This window comes from Cnephaeus nilssonii (assembly GCF_951640355.1).
Source record: "Cnephaeus nilssonii genome assembly, contig: SCAFFOLD_162, whole genome shotgun sequence".
Lineage (NCBI taxonomy): Eukaryota > Metazoa > Chordata > Mammalia > Chiroptera > Vespertilionidae > Cnephaeus > Cnephaeus nilssonii.
In genome coordinates, this window is record NW_027645512.1 from 1 (window position 1) to 21,639 (window position 21,639).

At 71.9% G+C, this 21,639-nt stretch overlaps 1 protein-coding gene across 1 annotated transcript; it reads right to left on the reverse strand.

Annotated features, from left to right (window-relative positions):
* Positions 1-6: 6 nt before the first annotated feature.
* On the reverse strand, positions 7-20,587 carry LOC307096598 (multiple epidermal growth factor-like domains protein 6; the record flags this gene model as incomplete). The annotated part of the gene is made up of 15 exons (XM_079800902.1): positions 20,322-20,587; positions 16,642-16,764; positions 11,436-11,561; positions 11,131-11,253; positions 9,773-9,895; positions 9,248-9,385; positions 8,837-8,956; positions 8,479-8,601; positions 7,878-8,051; positions 7,434-7,565; positions 6,669-6,797; positions 4,699-4,827; positions 4,022-4,156; positions 3,661-3,795; positions 7-48 (listed from the first exon to the last, which is right to left on the reverse strand). Coding segments are annotated over exons 1-15 (1,921 nt in total), but the record flags the coding sequence as incomplete, so codon positions are not given.
* Positions 20,588-21,639: the final 1,052 nt, after the last annotated feature.

Below are 21,639 nucleotides of genomic sequence, written 5' to 3' on the forward strand. Positions count from 1 at the left end.
ACGAGCAGGATCCTGAGCAGTTCACGCCAAACGTGCCCGCCGGGCAGTCTGTGGGGGGGAAGGGGCTCAGCCACCCCCACGCGGATCTGCCCGTCTCCCCTCGGGCCCCACCCTTGGCACCTGCCCCCCGGCCCAGCGGGGTCCCCCGGGTGGTCGCAGGAGTGGGCAGGGGACAGGGACCTGGAGCAGTGGGAGGGGTGCCCCCGGAGGGAGGGCCCAGCGGCAGGGCCTGGGGGGGCTGCCGGAGGGGTAGGCGGGCATCCGGAGCCCTGCAGCGGGGCCAGGAGCAGGGGGCAGGCTGGCTCTGCCTCCCTCCAGCCCCTGGGTCCCCGGACCCCGTGCCGCGGCCCTGAGTCCCTCCCACCTGGGGAGGGAGAGGGTGCTGGGCGCAGGGCCTCAGGAAAGGGCGTGGGCACCTTGATCCCCACCCCACCTCGTGAGGGCTCTGCAGAGCCCTGTGCACCCCACACCTGCCCGGGCTGGTGGGCGCTGCCCCCTGCAGGAGGCAGGAGGATGTGCTCCAGGCCTGGGAAGGCCACACCCCACACCCAAACCCACACCCACCCCCCACACCCACACCCCACGAACCAGACCCCACACCCACACCCCACACCCCACACCTCACACCCCACACCCCACACCCACACCCCACACCCCACACCCCACACCCACACCCCACACCCACACCCCACACCCACACCCCACACCCCACACCTCACACCCCACACCCACACCCCACACCCCACACCCCACACCCCACACCTCACACCCCACACCCCACACCCACACCCCACACCCACACCCACACCCACACCCCACGAACCAGACCCCTGAGCACAACGCCCCACCTGGGTGACAGCTGGACGAGCTGAGCTGGGACACGGTGGGGCCCAGGCCCCCATGGGACTCGGACAGAGGACACCCCCCAGGGAACCTTGTCACAAGGACCCAGGCCCGGGGCCCCCCCCACATCCCACCGCGGGCACAGGCACGGTTGGTGAGCACGCGCACGCACACGCACGCACAGGTGCCCCGCGGGGGGCGGCCCACGGAGCAGTGACGTGGCCCCGCGCGGCCCGGGACCTCCCCTCCGCTAATTGGGGGCAGACGCGCGTTTGGCTCCGTAATCCTTTCCAGACCTCGCCACCGCGGGAGGCGCATCGTGTCTGTGAAAGAATGAGAGCCATTTCCTGTGGCTCATCCTCGGGGCGGGAGGCGTTTGACGAAGACGGGAGAGAAAGAAGACAACGTGGGCAGGGCTGGGGGGTGGGGGCCTCCCCAGGCCCCGCAGACAGCGCTGGGGCGGGCGGGGCTGGAGCGGAGGGCGCCGGCGGCAGGGTGCGAGCTAAATGTGTGCGTGTGTGTGCTCGTGTGCGTGCTTATGTGCGTGTGTGCGTGTGCGTGCTTGTGTGTGTGCTCATGTGCGTGTGCGTGCTTGTGTGTGTGCTCATGTGCGTGTGTGTGTGCATGTGCGTGCTCGTGTGCGTGTTCGTGTGCATGCGTGGGGTGGGGTGGGTGTAGAGGAATCAGAGGACACGAGTGGCCGCCTGTGTGGCTCCGGGTTCCCGTGGCGCTTCCTTCCGCAGATGCGTGCGGCCCAGGGCAGAGCGCTTCCGGGGCGAGGTCGGGCTGGGAGAGGGGTCCCGCGGGGTTCCCACCTGCCCTGCTCCCAAGGGGACCCAGAGCCCTGGGCAGGGTCACCACTGGCGTCCTGGGGACCCCCACACGGGAGGGACCCGGCCTGGGTGCAGCGGGGACGCCGACCCCCGGCCCCTCCTCATTCCCCAGAGAGACGGAAGCTGGGGGGCGACTCTGACTGAGGGGACAGGCCGGTGGCTGGGGGAGCTCAAGCCGGCTGGCCCTGGCCACGGTCACCCCACCCACACCACAGACCCCCAGCCCCTGCCCACCTGGTCCATGGGCACTGGGCCATGGACACAGTGCCGTGTGCCCAGGGAGGCACTCCCTGCCGGCGCCCTGTCACCGTCGGCCGCAGCGGCTCCGACACTCGCACTGCGGGCCCGCCATCACCTGCCGCGGCCCCCCGCCTCGCCCACCGCCCTGTGCCCACTGACGGCCCCAGGCCTCGGCCTCAGCACCCACGGGAGGGCGTCCACCCTGCCCGCGCCCATGCCCACGCCCACGCCACCAGCCCAGGCTCGGCTCCGGGACCCACCCAGGAGCAGCTGCCTGTCTGGCTGGCTCGGGCCACCCGGGAGGAGTCCTGCACCCCAGCGTCAGCACAGACGCTCTCAGTTCCCGTGGGGGGAGGGAGGGGGGAGGAGGGAGGATGGCGGGGGAGGAAGAGAGGAAGGGGGATGGACAGTTAGGCACAGGCATCGCCCTCTCTAGGCTGGGCCCTGGGCAGCCCCAGCCCCTGCCCCAGCCCCTACCCCAGGCCCTGCCCCTGCCCCAGCCCCAGCCCCTGCCCCAGCCCCAGCCCCAGCCCCTGCCCCAGCCCCTGCCCCAGCCCCAGCCCCTGCCCCTGCCCCAGCCCCAGGCCCTGCCCCAGCCCCAGCCCCTGCCCCAGCCCCAGCCCCTGCCGCAGCCCCTGCCCCAGCCCCAGGCCCTGCCCCAGCCCCAGCCCCTGCCCCAGCCCCTGCCCCAGCCCCAGCCCCTGCCCCAGCCCCTGCCCCAGCCCCAGCCCCTGCCCCAGCCCCTGCCCCAGGCCCTGCCCCAGCCCCTGCCCCTGCCCCTGCCCCAGCCCCTGCCCCTGCCCCAGCCCCTGCCCCAGCCCCTGCCCCTGCCCCAGCCCCTGCCCCAGCCCCTGCCCCTGCCCCTGCCCCAGCCCCTGCCCCTGCCCCAGCCCCAGCCCCTGCCCCAGCCCCTGCCCCAAGCCCTGCCCCAGGCCCTGCCCCAGCCCCTGCCCCTGCCCCAGCCCCTGCCCCAGCCCCTGCCCCTGCCCCAGCCCCTGCCCCAGCCCCTGCCCCAGGCCCTGCCCCAGCCCCAGCCCCTGCCCCAGCCCCTGCCCCAGCCCCAGCCCCTGCCCCAGGCCCTGCCCCAGCCCCTGCCCCAGCCCCAGCCCCTGCCCCTGCCCCAGCCCCTGCCCCAGCCCCTGCCCCTGCCCCAGCCCCTGCCCCAGCCCCTGCCCCAGGCCCTGCCCCAGCCCCTGCCCCTGCCCCAGCCCCTGCCCCTGCCCCAGCCCCTGCCCCAGCCCCTGCCCCTGCCCCAGCCCCTGCCCCAGCCCCTGCCCCTGCCCCTGCCCCAGCCCCTGCCCCTGCCCCAGCCCCAGCCCCTGCCCCAGCCCCTGCCCCAAGCCCTGCCCCAGGCCCTGCCCCAGCCCCTGCCCCTGCCCCAGCCCCTGCCCCAGCCCCTGCCCCTGCCCCAGCCCCTGCCCCAGCCCCTGCCCCAGGCCCTGCCCCAGCCCCAGCCCCTGCCCCAGCCCCTGCCCCAGCCCCAGCCCCTGCCCCAGGCCCTGCCCCAGCCCCTGCCCCAGCCCCAGCCCCTGCCCCTGCCCCAGCCCCTGCCCCAGCCCCTGCCCCTGCCCCAGCCCCTGCCCCAGCCCCTGCCCCAGCAGCCTCCATCTTCCAGGTGCCCGGGGGGTGGGTGTAAAGGCAGCACCAGGTGGCACCCCAGGTGGCAGCTCGGTCCGTGCCAGGTGTACCGAACGACCCGCACCACCTGGACCCCGGACCCCGGTGCCAGGGACCAGCCGCTCACCTCGGTCACAGTCCTCCCCCTGGAAGCCGGCTGGACACTGCTTCCCACACGCACCGCTGACGGGGTCACAGGCCGAGCCCGGGGGACAGGCACACGCCTGCTGGCACCCCGGCCCGAAGAAGCCGGGTTCGCACTCTGAGGGGGCGAGGAGAGGGGGCTGTGGGGTTCAGCGGCCCCAGGAGCACCCCACACCCACCCCCAGGAGCACCCCATGCCACCCCCAGGAGCACCCCTCACCACCCCCAGGAGCACCCCACACCCCACCCCCACCCCCAGGAGCACCCCACACCCCACCCCCACCCCCAGGAGCACCCCTCGCCCACCCCCAGGAGCACCCCCACACCGGGCACCGGGCACACACCGTGCTGGCACCGCGCGCCCCGGAAGCCCGCCTTGCAGGAGCAGCTGCCGTCCCTCCGGTCGCAGGCCCGCGTGTTCCGCTGCTCGCACCGGCACTCCTCGGAGCAGCCCGGCCCGAAGGCCCACGGTGGGCAGGCTGCAGCACAGACGCGATGGGCCGCCTGCCCCCCGATCCCGGTCCCACCCCCTCGCTGGGCCGCAGGGTCCTCCCCGCACGGGTGACCCAGGGTCTCAGTGATGTTCCGGAATTTGCCAGGGTCACCCCACTTCCCAGCGGGAAGCTCTGGGGTCCTGGGGTCCTCCCCTCTGAACAGTCAGTCCTGTTACAAAGCGCTTCGCAGAGCTGCTGGGACTAACTGCCATCGCCACCCACCTTCCCCGCAGCCCCCCGCAGCCCCCCGCTGCCCCCCCGGGGTCTGCAGCCCCACTGGGGCCCGGACTCATGTGCCACCAGGAGACCCCAGAGCCAAGGGGAGCCTGCACCCCAGGAGCTCCTGAGGGAGGCCTGCCGCCTCCCCGCCTGAGCTGGGGACCCACCCAACGCCCTAAGCCCAGGGGCCTGGCGGACCTCACACCCCAGCGGGGCTCGCCGCGCCCCCGCGGCCTCATCTGCGGGCAGCGGACAGGCATCCCGTGCCGCTGTGGCGGGAAGGCGCGCGGCCCCGCCCCCGGACTCACCCAGGTGGCAGAAGCGGCCGTAGAGCCCCGGGCCGCAGAGGCAGGCCCCGTAGGCGCGGTGGCAGGGGCCCCGGCGGGCGCAGTGGCACTTCTTCCGGCAGTGCTCGCCCCAGAGGCCCCGCGGGCAACCTGCGGAGCGGGCCTGTGAGCGCCCCTCACGAGGGCCCCCAGTCCGGGGAGGCGCCCCGAGGGGCCCAGCTCCGGGGCACGGCCGGAGGGCTGCGGGGCCCCCTGCACCCCAGACAGGGAGGACCCCGGGGATGAGCGAGGGCACCAGGAGGGCGAGGCCGGCACCAGAGGAACCCGAGGTGTGGCCGCCGCCCTGCCTGGCCTCCCTCCTGGGGCCTGTGGCCGGGACGGTGCCGGGGCCAGAGGCCAACCAGCTGCTCTGCACACAGGTGGCCACGCCAAGGCCTCACCCCGGTCTCCCGTGTTTGCCCCACATCCCGCAGCCCTCCCGCCTCCCTCGCGGTCCCCCAGCCCAGCCTGCACACCTCAGAGGGAAGGCCCTCGGCCCCACCCGGCCGGTCCAGCCCCAGGCAGCGGCCAGGGCAGGGGAGAGTTCTGGCTTCCCTTCCCCGACGCAGCCCCGCCCCGCCCCGCCCTGCCCCCTGCACGGGCTGCACACACTGGGCGGTGACCCCAAGATGTGCCCCCGTCCTCACCCCCAGGGACCCCGGTGGGCCATCCGGGTTATCAAGGGCCCCCCCCCCCAACAAGCGTCCTTAGAAAGGCGAGGAGGAGGGAAGCATCAATCAGACTCTTAAACCTCAGAGGGAAGGTGGGGGGGGGGGGGGAAGGGGGAGAGATCAACCCAAGGACTTGTATGCATGCATACGAGCCTAACCAGGGGTCACGGACAACAGGGGGGTGGGGGCATACATGGGGAGGGGTTTGGGATGGGAATGGGGGATGAGGACAATTATGTGATACCACAATAAAAATAAAATAAAAATTATAAAAAAGAAAGAAAAAAAAGAAAGGCGAGGAGGCTGCAGGGGCAGACAAGGCCGTGGGGGGATGCAGCCCGGGCCTGGACGCCGGCCCGCAGGCCTCTCCGAGGGAGTCCTCCGCTCACCTGCCCAGGCTCACTGTGCCCACGGACCCCACGTGAGACCCAGTCTCGGGCAGCCACACGGCCCCACAAGCCAAGCACCGGAGTCCTCACCGGCCTGGGTCCTGGGGCCGCTCAGGGCCCGTCCCCCAGGTCGCTCCTCACAGGCCGCGGGCTCTCAGCCCCCAGCAGCATGGGACAGAGGGGAAGGGGGGAGAGGCAGGAGGGAGAGGAAGGGGGGAGAGGCAGGGAGGAGAGGCAGGGGGGAAGAGGCAGGGGGGAAGAGGCAGGGGGGAGAGGCAGGGGGAGAGGGAGGGGGGAGAGGCAGGGGGGAGAGGCAGGGAGAAGAGGCCTGAGGCGGCCGCCGGGAGGCAGGGCCCTGCACGCTGCCCGGGACTTGGACGCCTGCCCTGCGGAGCCCTCCCGGCCACCCGGGGCACCGGGGACAGTTCCGCTGTGGCCACCAGCCAGCGCTAAGGAGGAAGCTCGCCCTCCATCAGCTATCTTCTCTGGCAAGAGAGGCGGTAGGAGGACGCGTCCGGCCCTGAGGGGTTACCCACGTGGACGCTCCAATTCCTCCAGACACACCTTCGGAGTGGCCTCCCATGCAGCTACGGGCCGGGGTAATGCTGCCCACCAGTCCCGCCCGCCATCACAGAGCTCTGCCTGCATGCTCCCAGGAACGGGGAGCTCCCTCCCTCCCGGGGAACCCATTCCCAGAGTGCTCTTCTTCCGTCTCCTCCACCTGCTATCGCTCGGCCCCGAACTCAGCCAACAGGGAAACCAGCTCCTCGCTCAGCGGCCTCTCCGTGCTGCCGCCCCTCCCCCGCGGAAGAAGGGCGACGGGAGAGAGCCAGGCGGGAGCTGAGAGGGGCTGCCTCCCCCGCCCCCCAGCTGCACAGCGGGCGGCACGCACCGTCCTCGCAGTGGGCGCCGCCCACGCCGGGAGGGCAGCGGCAGGCCCCGGTCGCGGGGTGGCAGGTCCCGCCGTTCCGGCAGCTGCAGGCGGAGCTGCAGTTCTTCCCGAAGGTGTCCGCGGGGCAGGCTGCAGGGACGGGGCGCCCGGGTCACGGCCGCAGCAGGGCTCGGGCCCAGAGCCCCCCAGGAACACTGCGCCCCTCTGGGGTTTGAGCCGCCCAGCTCAGAAGCAACCGCCCAGAACACGCGTGATGCTCGTCCCCGGACGCCCACACGCAGGGGACCACGTGCTGTCCCTCGGAACGCCGGCATCCGCCTTTCCCACCGGCATTGTCAGCTGGCAGACGCCCGGGAGGCACTAAGGCCTGAGACCAAGCTCCAGGCCGCCCGGTCTGGGGTCGTGGGGCGGGCGTGGCGCAGGCTCCGGACAGAGGAGGGAGAGCAGGTGTCCAATGAGCTCCGGCCACCAACAGGCTGTGGCCTGGGGACCTGCTGCCCCCACGGACATGGCAGGACCCCCCCCACCACCACCACCAGGCTTCCTTGTCCTGGAGCCCCGCCCCCCGTGAGGGGCAAACGCCTGGCCCAGGGCAGGTGGTCAGTAGACACTGAACAAGTGAGTGAGCGGACCCTGCCCAGGAAGGAGCACACCGGACGGGCTGCCCAGCCCAGGCCCGCCCCCGCCGCCCCCCACGCCGCGGCCCCCTGCACGCAGCCCCCCACACGCAGCCCCCCACATGCGGCCCCCTGCACGCGGCCTCACTCTCGTTGCAGACGAGCCCAGTCCAGCCCGCGGGGCAGTCACAGCCGTCCAGGCCCGGGAGGCAGGCCCCTCCGTTCCCGCAGTCCGCGCAGGTCAGGCTGCAGTCGGGGCCGAAGGCGCCGTCCAGGCAGACTGCGGGCAGAGGGCGAGGGCGCGGGCTCAGACCGCCGGCTCCAGGGCACGGGGCCGGGAGGGGAACGGGGCCGTCCATGGAAGCCCGGGGCGAGGTGGGAGGTGGGAGGTGGGAGAAGACACAGGCCCGGGGGGGGGGGGGCCTCCCGGGGAACTGGGGGCCCGTCTGGTCCAGGCTCGGCCCCCGACACGCTGTGCCAACGCCGCAGGGTGCTGCACCTGAGCCGCGGTCCCTCCCTCACACCCAAGTCAGAAGGGGCCTCGGGGCCCTGGCCGCCTCCCCGAGACCCGAAGCCCGGGCGCCCTGCTCACCGAACTTCTCCTCCAGGGAGAGTGCGCCCCGGGCCTCCGCCTCCTCGGCCTCCTCGGCCCCCACATCGTCGTCCTGGAGGAGGTGGGGCAGCCCGTCCGCCAGCACCGCCACGTGGGGCAGGGGCCGCGCGAAGGGCCGCCTGCCGGCCGGGTCCCCCTCGGGCGTCTCCAGGGCTGCGTGGACACAAAGGCCCTGAGCCCCTGCCACCCCGTCCTCGGGGCCACCTCTCCCCCCCCTCCCCCCGTACCAGAGCCAGCTCCAGCCGGAGCCCACCCAGGGCCCAAACGACTGCCCCCAGGCCCCGCCTCGCCCTGGTCTTGGGGGCTGGGGTCCCAGCTGCTCTCCTGACCCTACTTCTCGGACACACACACACACACACACACACACACACACACACACACACACACGAGGCTCCGGGCCCTGAGGGCCTGACCCACCGCCCCCCACCCTACCCCATCCCCCCACCCCCCGCCGCTCCGGCCCGGCCCCTCCCTGGATGGAGGAACGCTGAGCCTGGAGGAGGCGGGGGAGGGGCAGGGGCAGCTCTCTGCCCCTCTCGACACGTCCCTCACGGAGGCCCACGTGACGGGCCAGACTCACGCGTGCAGCCCCGGCGGTCCGCGTCCAGCCGGAAGCCGGGCGCGCAGGAGCACTGGAAGGAGCCGGCCAGGTTGGAGCAGTGGTGCTCGCAGCCGCCGAGGCCGGATGCGCACTCGTCCACGTCTGCGGGCACACCGGGCCGCTGGGCCTGGGAAGGCCCCTCCCGCCCCACCCTGCCGGCTGCCCGAGCCCAGAGGCTGTGCCGGGGCGACGCCCCCCACAGCCATCCCCCATCCCCGCTTCCCCAGGCGCAGAGAGACGGTGGACGCCCGCCCCCTGAGAGACCAGCGACCACAGGCCGGGGAGCCAGCAGGCAGGTCCCTGCAGCCCAGGCGCCCCGCCCCGCCCCGCCGCTCACCCTCACACCCGCAGCCGTCGGGGCCGAGCCGGTAGCCGGCGTAGCAGCTGCACTCATACCCGCCGGGGCTGTTGGTGCAGACCTGCTGGCAGCACGGCGCGTCCGCACAGTCGTCAACGTCTGCAGGCACACAGGAGCCGCTGGCACCGGGGACCCCCCCCCCCCGGCACCCCTCCCCCCGCCGGTGCCCGCACTCCCCCAGGACAGATGCCACGGCCGCAGGGCCACCCGCTGCCGTGGGCCGGGCTGGGGCCTGGGGGGAGGACCCTCACACCGCAGTGACGAGGTGTCACTCGGGCTGGAGGAGCCCACCCGGACGCTGCCCCCCGGCCTGGGCGGAGCGAGCTGGGGTGTGACAGCGGGGACGTGGGCGGCAGGGTTCGGGGCGCGGCCTCGGAGGAGGGTTCGCACCGATGCAGGTCTTCCCGTCCTCGTGCAGCTCGAAGCCGCGGGGGCAGGTGCACAGGGGCCCCGCGCTGCTGTGGCTGCAGCCGTGGGAGCAGCCGCCGTTGCCGGCCTCGCAGCTGTTCACGATCTCCATCTCGATCCCTGAGCGAGACCCGCCGGGACGGGACAGCGCCTGAGTGACCCCCACCCGCCGGGGTTTCCCTGACCCAGCAGCCGGCCAGGGCCCCCAGGTCCACTCTGCTGGGAGAGAGGCAGCAGGGAGCCTGGGCAGGCTGGGCTCTGGCACCGCTGGCCTCCTGATCACCCCTGCCCTCCCCCACCCACCCCTGTCCTCCCAGGGCCCACCCCCACCCCCACCCACACCCTCACCCCCACCCCACCCCCACCCCTGTCCTCCCAGGGCCCACCCACACCCACACCCACACCCCTACGCCCAGCACTGTCCTTGACAGGGGAGCTTGGCCAAAGCAAACGGCTGCCGCCACCTCCCACCCCGGTGCTCATGCCCCTCCCCCCCCGTCCACTCACGGTAGCACTGCCGGCCGTCGGCCCCCAGCTCGTAGCCCGCGGGGCACACACACTGGAAGGACCCCCGCGTGTTGAGGCAGCCGTGGGCGCACTGGGCCAGCCCCGTGGCACATTCGTCCACGTCTGGACGGGAGAAGATGGGGGGCTCTGGGTGCTGGCCCCGAAGAGACACGCCCGGGGCGGTGCCGTGGTGTGAGGGGACCCGCCACGGGCCAGGGCTCAGGCCCCCGTGCCAGGAGGGCCCCCCCATGCCCGCCCCGACTTGCACTCTGGCTCCAGGCCCGGCTGGCCCCTCTGAGCACCCACTTTTATCACCCAGCTCCCCCCGGGCAGAGGCACCGCGGACCCTCTGCCCTCCGGAGCCCCCCCCACGGCCAGCCCTGCCAGCAGCATGGCAGCGGCACCACCTCGCTGCGCCCCCGTCTCTCAGTGGTGCCCTCCCCCAGGCTCCCCACGCCCCGCAGGGTGGGCGGGAGGGCCAGGCTCCGGTCCTGCTGCCCCCGGCCTCCGCCTGGCCACGCCCCCCCACTCTGTCCCTGAGCCCGCCCAGCCCCTGCATCCAGAGCTCCACACCGGCGGCGGCCCTGGCGGCCACCCGCCCCACGCCAGCCCTGCCGGCCACCCGCCCCACGCGGGTCCTGCGGCTGCGGGTCACACGGGGAGCGGGACACCCGAAAGCCCGGGAGGGCGTCTAACTAACCACACCGCGCAGGCCGCCGGGCCCCGCTGCCGGGTGTGGGGGTCCCTTCTAGAAAGCGGCGCCCAGCGGGTTAACCAACCGGACACCCGAGGCCACAGGGGAGCCGGCCCGCGCAGGGAAGCGCCTCCCTCTCTCTTCCTCCCGCCGCTCTCATCAGCAGGTCTCGCCTAGCAACACCAGAAACATTTAAAGACAGCAGCCCCGGCCGGTGTGGCTCAGTGGCTAGAGCGTCGGCCTGCGGACTGAAAGGTCCCGGGTTCGATTCCGGTCAAGGGCACATGCCCGGGTTGTGAACTCAATCCCCGGTAGGGGGCATGCAGGAGGCAGCCGATCAATGACTCTCATGGTTGATGTTTCTATCTTTCTCTCCCTCTCCCTTCCTCTCTGAAATCAATAAAAACATTAAAAATAAATAAAACAAGTAAATAAATAAGCACAACCTGAAGTCTGCCAATCGCTGCCCAAATGAGGCTCGGGTTGGACGCAGCCCTTGGTGCATTCCTGCCCGGCCGCCCAGTCCCCAGCCGTGCCGAGGAGCCCGCGCCACCCCAGGCCAGCCCTGCGCCCACAGCCGGGCAGCCGGATGCAGCCGGGCAGGCCCCGGGGGACCCTCCACAGCGGCCCTCGGGCGGGGCTGGCCCCGGGGAGGGCGCCTTACCTTCGCAGGCCTTGCGGTCGGCTGCCAGCCGGTAGCCGGCGTGGCACTCGCAGTGGGCAAGGCCCCGGAGCGCCTGGCACGTGTGCATGCAGCCGCCGTTCCGCTCTGCACACGGGTTCCTGCCTGTGGCCACCGCCCGGAGGAACAGAGCAAAGGGGAGAGATTCGGGTGGGAGCTGGGGACCCCGAGGGTTCCAGGCTCCGGCCTCGCCCTCCCTGCGGTCTGAAGGGGGGTCCGTGCCTCCTGCCCCGCCCGGCCCAGGCACAGCCCCCCCCCCCCCCCCCCCCCCCGGTGGCGGCACTCACGGGAGCAGCGCCGGCCGTCCGCCTGGAGCTGGAACGCCGGCCGGCACTGGCAGCGGTGCTGCGTCGCGGTGAGCTGCACGCAGTCGTGCTGGCAGCCGCCGTTGCCCACGGCGCAGGAGCTGATGGCTGGGGACGGAGAGCCAGGTCAGCCCGGGACGGCGCGACGGAGGGGCCACTCTGAGCCCCGTCCTTCCCACCTCCATCCCAGAGGTCGGGGCTCCGAGTGTTAATGCCTCCTGTCTGGTTCCCGGGCACCCCTGCTTCTCGGTCCATGCAGGGGCTGCGGGGCGCAGTCCGTCTCTGGGTGCTCTGACCCCGCCGGCCGCAGGACTGCCTCTCAGGGGGAGCCAGGCGCCCCAGCACCCGCTGGGAGCAGGGTGTCCAGGGTCCAGAGGCAGAGCAGGCCAGGAGGCTCCCTGGAGGAGGTGGCAGGCCAGCAAGGGGTGGTGGAGGCCCAGACATTCCACTATCTTGGTCCTCGGGGCAGAGGGGCAGGCGTGGGGTGGCTGTGGGCAGCCATCATGACCCACAGGCCTGGCCCCTGGTTCCTCCTGCCCACCCCAGACCGGGCCCCACTCGAAACCTGAGCTCACACAGTCCCCCCCCCACCCCACCCCCGTCCAGCGGCTGTGGGGACAGCACTGGGTAAGGCCACAGATCCCGGGACCCCAGTCCCAGGACAACCTTGGTCCAGGCCTCCGTGAGGGGCCTACAGGGAGAGGCTCGGCCGGGCCAGGCGGACCGAGCGGTGCTGGGTACTGGGTGGCTGGGCTGGGCCGGGCCTGGGGGAGGTGCTGAGCGAGGCCGGGTGCCCAGGGTGGCACGGGGCCTCTGGCAGCTCCGTGGAGCCTCTGGTAGTGGCCTCGTGGTTAGGGAAGGCGTCGGCTTGCTCCAGAACTCAGGAGCAAAACCACAGGAATGTGGTGCCTGTGTCCCGGAGCAAACCTGGGGCTGCGGGGGCCTGGGCTTCACCCCGAGACGCCCCTGCGAGTCTGGGAGCCAGGAGCACGCGCCTGGCACCGCGGGGCAGAGCTCCGAGGCAGGGGAGCGGGAGCCGTGCGGCGGCCGCGGAGCACGTGAGCGGCCTCAGCGCTCAGGGGGCCCCGGCCACGCCGCCTGCCAGCAGCACAGCTCGCTTCAAAGCACGTGTGTCTGAAACCACCACACACGCGCTCAGGACCTGCCGCTCCCCACGCGGGACGAGAGGTGGCGCCTGCGCTGAGGGTCCCTCGGGGCCAAGCCAGCCCTGGGTGCAGAGGAGGGCGTGGGGGGGGGGGCAGAAACGGCTCTGTCCCCTGATCATAGCTGGCCTGAGCCTCCTCCCCACCCGCCTACCCCCGACTCTGCCCGGACTCCCAGGACCCGCCTGCGTCACCTGAGACAGCTCTGAGCAGGCACCCCCTCTCCCCGGAGGTTCCGAGCGTGGCCTGAGCTGCCCGCGCCTGGCTCTGCCTTCCCAACACCAGGACTCCTAATAGGAACCATAGCGCGTCGCTGGCAGGCGGGAGGCTCACAGACGGGGCTGGGAGCCCAGGCGGGGCCGGGGCAGAGCTGGGGGCGGGGGGGGGGGGGGGGCGGGGAGGGAGGCCCTCCAGACAGCAGAGCGCCCCGGACGGGCCCAGAGGCAGTTGGCACTGAGCCCACCAGGGCCCACGGGGGAGGAATCACAGGCAGGTGGGCACAGGTGGAGGGGGTCCAGGTCCCTGTGCCGCCTCACACCCCCCAAGCCCACCTCGCCCCACCCTGCTGCACCCGCTCTGAATGTCCCAGAGGCTCCGGGGCTGCGCCAGGAGGCGGCCGAGCCCTGTGCCGCTCGCACAGCCTGAGCCAGGACCCGGGGCTGAGCGGGCACATTTCCGCAGGCGCAGGGCTGTGCGCTCAGGGCAGGGCCGGCAACGGTGCGACCAGCGTCCAGAGCTGGCGCTGACGTTGCTCAGCAGCTCAGCGCCAACGTATGAACCAGGAGGTCACGGTCCGGTCCCCGTTCGGGGCACATGCAGGCTTGATCCCCAGTATGGGGCGTGTCACATGGCTCTCTCTCATCATTGATGTTTCTGTCTCTCTCTCCCTCTCCCTTTCTCTCTGAAATCAATAGAAATACATTTTTTAAAAAAACACACTCAGGCCTGAAGCAAAGCCGAGAGCCCATCAGAAGATGGGAGGTGCCCTGGCCAGTGTGGCTCAGTAGGTTGAGCGCTGTTCCATGCACTGAAAGGTCACCGGTTTGATTCCTGGTCGGGCACACACCCTGGTTGCGGGTTCAGTCCTGGTCAGGGTACATACAGGATGCAACTAACCCATACTTCTCTCTCTCTCTCTCTTCCCCTCTCCCTTCCCCTCTAAAATCAATAAAAAAACATATGAAAAAGAAAAAAAAGAAGATGAAAGGCTAGGGGGCTCCATCCCCCCTAATAGGATGAATGCATATGTCCCCCTGAAATCCAGCCCCCAATGTGACTGTATTGGGAGGTATGCCTTTCATGGAGGTAATTAAGGTGAAATGAGGTCGTAAGGGCAGGGCCCTGATCCAATAGGACTTGGGTCCTTATAGGAAGACACACGAGATCTCGCTCTGTGTCCCCTTCTCCGCCGTATGAGGACGCGGCGAGAGGGGCAGCCAGGAAGCGGGCTCTCTACCAGGACTGACCTGGATCTGAAACTTCCGGCCTCCAGAACGATGAGAAAGTTAACGTCTGTGGTGTTTGTTACGGCTGCCTGAGCTGACTGATACACCCTCATTCCCCGGCGTGCACATTCCAGGACACGGGCTTCAGCCCGGGGGTTGCAGGTTCTAATAGAGCTGGGCTGCAACCCCGCCTTCTGCCAGCAGGGGCCGCCCTACTCAGGAGCCTCCGGTGTGAGGCCTGGAGATCCACAAGGGCACAGAACCTCACCCAGCAGGAAACCGGACGTCTAGAAAACACGTGTCCTACAAGGTGGGGCCCACTCTGCCTCTGCCAGCGGATCTCCCAGCTTGGGGTGCAGGTGGCAGCACCCGAGACCTGGGCACGGATTCAGCCTGGAGCCCAGGGGCAGGTGCACCAGAGTGCCAGGGAGGAAGGGGCAGGTGGGGGCTGTGAGTGGCCGACCTCAAGGGTGGCTCCGCGGCAAGGCCCTGGCCCCCAGGCCTGGCACAAGGCCAGCCGAGCTGGCCAGCCGGGGGCTGGGTGAGGCAGGCTGGCCGGGGGTGAGCCCGCCAATGGTGGCCGAGCCCCAGCTGCCCCTGAGGCAGCCTCCACCAGCTGGCTGTCTCGGGACTGGCTTCCTGGGGTTCCGTAATTACTGCCCTCAGACTGGCTGGGCTTCTACACCCCAGCGCCTCATCCCACGTGCGGTCACATGTGCGGTCAGCGGCCATCCGCAGCCCTTCCTCCCGCTGGGGGCAGGGCCAGGACGGCAGGACCAGGAGGGTGGCTGCCAGCTGGGCCAGGAGGAGAGACTCACCTGGCTCTGCCCGCCCCAGACAGCTCGGGGTCCCTCACTGTTCAGCCCTGTGCATCCTGCCCGTCCCCCCGCGGACGGGGCCCCGGCACTACCCAGGACGTAATTCCCTTATAGGCGTGTGCACGGCCGCCGGAGCCACGTGCCAGGGCCACGCGCAGGGTGGCACCAGCCCCACGTCACACCGCACGCCTGCCAGCGGGTCCCTGCTGCCCAGTCCCCGGAGAAAGCACCAGGGCCCACCCCGTCGAAGCAGCAGCCCAAGGCCACGCTCAGAGGCCACGATGGGTCCCCCGAAGCCCCAAAGGGCACCTCCCCTCTGCAGGCTGCTGGCTGTCACCCCGCAGTGTCTCCTGGAGGCCCCCATCAGCGAGGTGGGGAGACGAGGGGGCGGGAGAGTGTGTCCCAGACCCAGGCCCCTCACGGGGAGCCACGGCAGGGAGGGGCCCGTGGGTGTCCACCAGGCCCAGCCCCCACAGGCGCCCTCCTCCAAGGAGAACCTGCCCGCGGGGCGTGGGAAGGACATCCGGGGAGACCCGGGGCCCCGAGGACAAAGAGCGCGTGGCCATGGCTCCCCGGAGCCCTCCCGCCCGTGGGCAGCAGCCGGGGCTGCCCCGTGGCTGTGTCTGCAGCACACCACACACCACAGCATTCCTGCATCTGTTTCCACTTTCCGCCCCGGGAGGCTTTACGGGGCAGCTGCCTCGCTCCCAGCAGCAGCCCGGACATGTGAGTGCGCTGGGGGGCCCCCCGGGGCTGGCGGGCCGCCTGCCACACGGCAGCCAGGCGGGCAGGACGGGGCCCTCGGAGCCCCCCAGCCCTCGCGGCCTCCAGGGTGGGAAGAAGGGGCATCTCGCTCCCTGCCCCGGAGAACGACCCCTCGGGGCCTCACAGACAGTAGCCAGCAGGGAGGGCTCAGCCCGTGCCCCCCGCACCTGTGTCCAGAGCCAGCGGGAGGGGGAGGGGGAGGGGAGGAGGAGGGGGAGAGCAGGGGAGGGCCCTGACCGCTCAACACCAGACTCCCGGCCTCCAGCCCCTCACCCTCTACCTCAGTGGGTGCCTGGTGCTCCCTCCCCTTCACCCCTTCTCCCCGAACTGGCAGGGGCCACAGTCTGGGGCCGGCACCTCCACCGGGCCCATTCCCCATGGGGCTGTTCCCCACGGCCAAAGAGCCCTCAGAGGAAGGGGGGTCAGGGTCCCACTGCTCAGTATCTCCGCCCGAGACAGCGCACCCCCGGGCTCTTGGTGCCCGGGAAGCCCAGCCTGCAGAGCATGAGTGGCCTCCCCGCCCCCCACCTCCCACCCCCACCCCCAGGCCCGGCTTCCCGACCAGCCTCCCACGGCCCAGCATGAGCCTCCCGGAGTTCGGGGCTGCACGGCCAGCCTTGGTCCCCGCTGACGGGCCACGGTGGCTTCGGCTGCAGCCCAGGGCCCTTCCCAAGTCACGAGAGCACACGCCCCTCCAGGGGAGCCACCTGGGCATCCCAGCCCGCCAGGCGTGGCTGCAGACGGTCCGAGGCCCCGGTCACAGGGCCCAGCCCAGGGGGGAGCCGGGCCCTGGGGACCTCTCCTCTCACCTGAGCCTCGGCTCTCCTGGGAGCGGGGCTGGAAGGACCGTGACAGGCCGGGCCGGGCCCTCGGCCTCCCACACGCCGCTGGACGGGGCCCTGGAACAGCGCTGTCCCTGGCCCAGACCTGGGCGCACCCAGCAGGGCAGGGCCCAGCGAGGCCAGGCTGGGAGAGGCCGCGGGCCCGGGGAGCTCACCCAGGCAGGTCCTGCCGTCCACGTGGAGCCGGAAGCCGGGCTTGCACTCGCACAGGTAGGAGCCGGGCGTGTTCACACACCGGTGGTGGCAGCCGCCGTTGTGCGCCTGGCACTCGTCCACATCTGGGCACAAGGGTCGAGGGTTAACAGCCAGCACCCACCCGGCTGCCCCCGCTCTGTGCTGGCCCCGGGTCCGCTCACCCCCACTGAGGGCACCGCCCAGGCCCCAGACCCTCCGTCTCGTCACACCTGCAGCCCGCCCCCACCCCTCACCGGCTCTGGCCAGGCAGACAGGAGAGAAGGGGGGCCTGTCCCCCACGCCTGGCTGGAGGCGCAGGACCCCGACCTGCAGGGTCAGCCGGAACACGGGGAGCAGAGGTTGGGCCAAGGCAGAGGCTGAGGGAGCAGCAGGGTGGAGAGACCCTCCCCAGGACTGGGGGCTCCGGGCTGCACCTCATGAGGGCCCCTCTTTCTTCAGCAATGCAGAGGTGTGGGGGCTCGGCGGCCCTCGCCTCTCGCCCTGCCTCCAAGCCCACGCCTGCCCCGCTGGGCCTCAGGGCAGCCAGACAGAAGGACGGCAGGTGGCACAGGCGGCACAGCGCCAGGGTGTGGGGCTGAGCCAGGAGGGACCGCCGGCCCCCAGGACACAGCGAGAGGGAGGAACAGGCCTCTGCTCAGAGGACAGGGAAACAGTGGGGCCTGGAGCGCGGCAGCTGCCCCTCAGGCCGGAGCAGTCTGGGAGGGCTGCCAGGAGGCGCCGTCCAGGGAACACCCGTCGATGCTCCTCGCTCCTGAGGGTCTACCAGCCGAGCACCTACCAGCCCGGCACCCCGCCCAGGACAAGAGGCCCTGACCGCCGGCCGGCCTCGCCGGGGAAGGCCCAGTGGCCGTGCGGCTCCATCAGAGGAAAAGGGATTTGGGGCGAGTCCTCAGCTGCGGGGAAACCTCGGGGGCAGACAACATGCTCCCAGTGGCTGCAGAGCGAGGTTCCCCCTAATTCTGGCCGATGTTTCACTGAGTCCGTGCCCTCGCCCTCCAGCGCCACCCAGGGAACGCCGCCCCTCACCCCCTACGCCCCCCTGACCCCCCACGCACCCCCCGCCCGGCTCCCATCCCCGAGCTGCAGCCACCTGAGCAGACCTGGGACGGGTGCGGAGGTGACACCGGGGAAGGGTCCCCCCGCCGTCCCCGAGCCCCCCAGGCTATGCTTCCCACGCATGGACCTGCCACCAGCCCACACGCTAAGAACACGCCTGGAGCTCCAGAAACGGCACGCGGAACCCAGGGTCTCTGCCGGGGGCTCAGGACCCTCTGCTCCGTGCACAGCCATGTCCACTCTGGGGAGACCCAGGCCCCTCCCAGGCCCCTCAGAGAGGGGGGCAGGTGCGGCACGCCTCTCCACCGGCACCAGGTGACCGGGGTCCTCGGACGAAGCCAGGAGGACGCGCAGGAAGGAGCTTAGAGGAAAGAAGTTAACGGCCCCCAAAGAGCCCCAAGAGGCTGGGGGCGCAGAGGGAACCGGTGTGGTGGGAGGTCTCAGGCCCAGGGCTCCGTGGGAAAGTCCCCTGGGGCAGCGGGCAGAGGGGCTGGCCCACGCTGGGGGCAGGGAGGCCGGCAGCACCGGGTGCGGGAGTGCTTTGGGGGAAGGGGTGCCTCGTGTGCTGTCTGGGGGGTGGCAGGCAGGGGGAGCCGGGACAGGACACCGATGTGCCCCCCGATGTGACCCCCGGAGGCGGCGCTGGGCAAGCAGGCGGCATCACGTTCCCCCCGGGCTCCCTCCAGCCGCTCGGCCAAGGAGAGACCGGCCCAGGGGGCAGGGCACCCGGCCCAGAGCAGAGACACCCCTGAGGCCCGCGGACACCTGGCCGGGCTGAGCCTGCCCGGGGCCACGTCCGCGGGGCTGCACCGCCGTCCAGGGCGCAGGGGGCCCCGAGGAGCAGCTGCCCGTCGGACTGACCCAGCAGCCCCACGGCCACAAGGACACCAGTGAGGACAGTCCGGGCAGAGGAGGTGGCGGGGGGGGGGGCGGGGGGGGGGTCAGGCCTGCGTCCATGAGAGCCAGCCTCCCTCCCGGTCACACCTGCCGCCCGCAGGGCCAGCTCTCCTGCGCCTGCTGCGTGGAGGGAGCGTGTGCACTCCGTCCGCCTCCAGCCCAGCCCCTGGGAAACCCCACTCCGGCCCTTCCCACCCCAGAACGGCACTGCCGGCAGCCGGGACCTGCCTCGCCCTCCAGCCCCGGCCCCGCCGCCATGCCCGGCCCTGAAGCCTCGGCATGCCCTGGCGGAGCCCTCTGGCCGGCGGCAGCGGCCAGTCCGCGGGCATTGTAAGGACCAGCGGGCCCGGCGCTGCGGAACGCCCGGTCCTCTGACTGCCCTCAGCGGACAGACGTGACGGAGACCTCTGGCAGCCCCAGACATGCCACACACACTGGAGCGGTGACATCACGCCGGCACGGGCTGGGTCCCCTGGGCGCCCTCTGGCCCTGTGGCGCCTGCAGAGCTGGGGCCTCGGGGAGCCCATCCTGAGGCTGTGGGGGCCGTAGGGTCTCTACCAACCGTCCCCCATCACCAGCTCCCGCCCAGGAGCCCACAGCCAAGGTCGAACCAGCTGCCCCGACAGAGACCCCCAAAACAAGCCCGTGCCGAAGCCCCTGGGCCTCAGGGACGGAGCCCCGTCAGCGGTTAGCAAGCCCTGCTCCCCCCAACACGCCACAGGGCTCACCCCGGAGAGTGCACCCACCATCCGAGGGCCGGTCCCCTCGCCCCTCACAAGCCCAAGCAGGCCCCAGGGCAGGGCCTCCCAGCTCCCCTGAGCCCAGCCCCGCCCACCCCACACTGGAGGCTACACAGTCTCCTGGCATCCAGGGCCGGCCTCGGAGCGGCAGCGCTGGCCTGGCCCGGGGACCTCGTGGGGACGGAGCCTGCTCGCACCCCCCCCCGCCCCCCGCTGGCAGGAGAGGCAGGCGAGCTTGCAGCCCGGGGCTCTGTGCCCTCTGGCGTGGAGGGCGGGGACTGGCCCCGGGGACAGTGGAGCAGGGCCAGTGTCTCCGAGGTGGCCACGTGCACTGCACAGAGCGGCCCTGGGGACCTGGAGGGCCCGCTGCCCCGGGGATCAGGTGAGGACTCACTAGAAGCCCACCCCTACCCCCACCCTCACTCCCACCCCCACCCCCACCCCAATCCCTGGCCCGAGCTCCCAGGAGCGCCCTGCAGGGAGGCTGGCCTGATGGGGACCAGATCTGAGCTTCGGGGAGAGGGCAGGGTGCCCCCACTCCCCCTGGGCTGCTGTCCTCTCAGCTGACCCCGCAGCTCACTGGGCTTGGGGGGAGGGGGGAGGGGGGGAGAGTACCTGCCGCCTCCACAGGGGACCCGGGGCCCGGCTCCCAGGACCCTGGACGCGAGCAGGCTCCCCGCCCGGGGCCTCTCTCCTGAGCCTGCGTCTGGATGCACCCCAAAGCTGCCGGCGGGGCCCCTCGCAAAGGCTGGGGGATGTCCTTCCCTCTGGCCGGGCGGCCACCCCGCCGTCAGCAGCCCGCCCAGGAGGGCAGGAATGTCCGCGGACTGGGCACTGGCTGCCCCGCGCCGCCCTCCGGCCCTCGGGCTGTCAGCGCCGCGCAAACTTCAAAAAGAGACAGAAAGGCCGCCCCGCCCCGCCCCGCGCAGAGCGCGCCCGGCACCCACCTGGTCTCCGGTCCCCCGCGCCCAGCGGGTAGCCGACCTGGCCCAGGGGGCACGGGTAGCAGCCCCTCCAAAGGTAGCGGTAGTGCGTGCCCGCCACGCGCGCCAGGCCCCCCAGAAACCCGAGGCACCAGAGCGCGGCCAGACCGCTGCGGCGCCGGGACACCCCCATGGCCGTGCGCTGCGCGAGGTGGGAGGCTGGGCTCCGCTCCCGGCTCCCAGCTCCCCGCTCCCGGCTCCCCGCTCCAGCAGCCGTGCCGCGGGCTCCACTGGGCGCCACCAGGAGCCGCTCCGCCCAGCCTCCCCGCCCCTCGCCTTTTAAGTTCTCAGCTTTCCCCCCACCCCCCACCCCCCACAGGTAAAGGCCAAATCCTAGGCGCAGGAGGGGCCGCCCCGGCTCCGCCCCCGCCCCGCCCCGCCCCGCCGCCCCCACAGCAGCCGGGTCCCCCAGGCTTAGCCCACAGAGCATTCCTCCGCAGAGTCCCCGCCGGGTCCCCGCACTGGGACAGCCCCGCGCACAAACGCAGGCACCCGGGGCCCAGCAAACACTCAGACACATGTGTACGCACAGGCCCACGCGTGCAAACATGCACGCGAGACACCGAACCCTGCAGTCGGGCACATACAGACACAGACACAGCCGCGTGCTCCCAGCGCCAAAAGCAGAGGAGGCCGCCCTCCCCGAGGGGCCATGGGGCTCTGTTCTGACAGGCTGGGGGGTGGGGCTGGGAGCAGCAGGCCCTTTGGGGCCACCCCACCAACGTGGAAATCCTGGGGGTGAAGATGCCTGTAACCCCCAAACCAGGGCCGCACCCACAGGGCCCAGGCAGGTAGGTACCCACAGGGCCCAGGGCTGTGCCCGGAGGGAGCCTCGCAGAGTCTGGCCACACCCTCCCAGAACCCAGGGGAGCCTGGCTGGCTCTCCCCACCCCCCACCCCTGTTAGAAAGCTCTGGCCACGCCTCTAACCCCAGACCCCTGGTCCCCATGTTACCCGAGGGCACAGGCCTAGGCCCCAGCTCTGTCCAAAATGGCCCTCCCCTGGGTCATCAGCGCCACAGCCGCTGGGCATCCCTGGAAGCCGCTGTGCAGCCCGGGCGGCCGCTGGTGCCCCACCCTGACACCCCGCCAGGCCTGCCGCCACCTCAGAAGCTGCTGGGACACAGGCCCGCTGGCCGTCACTCTGCCACCACCCTTTTGTACCAACCTGGACTCCAACTCCCATCCCGGCCTCAGCGGGGGTCCCTCCCTCCCAGGGCCTCCCCAGGCGCAGGTGGGCTGCTCGGGGCCCAAGTCCTCAGCGCCCAGCAGAGGACAAGCAG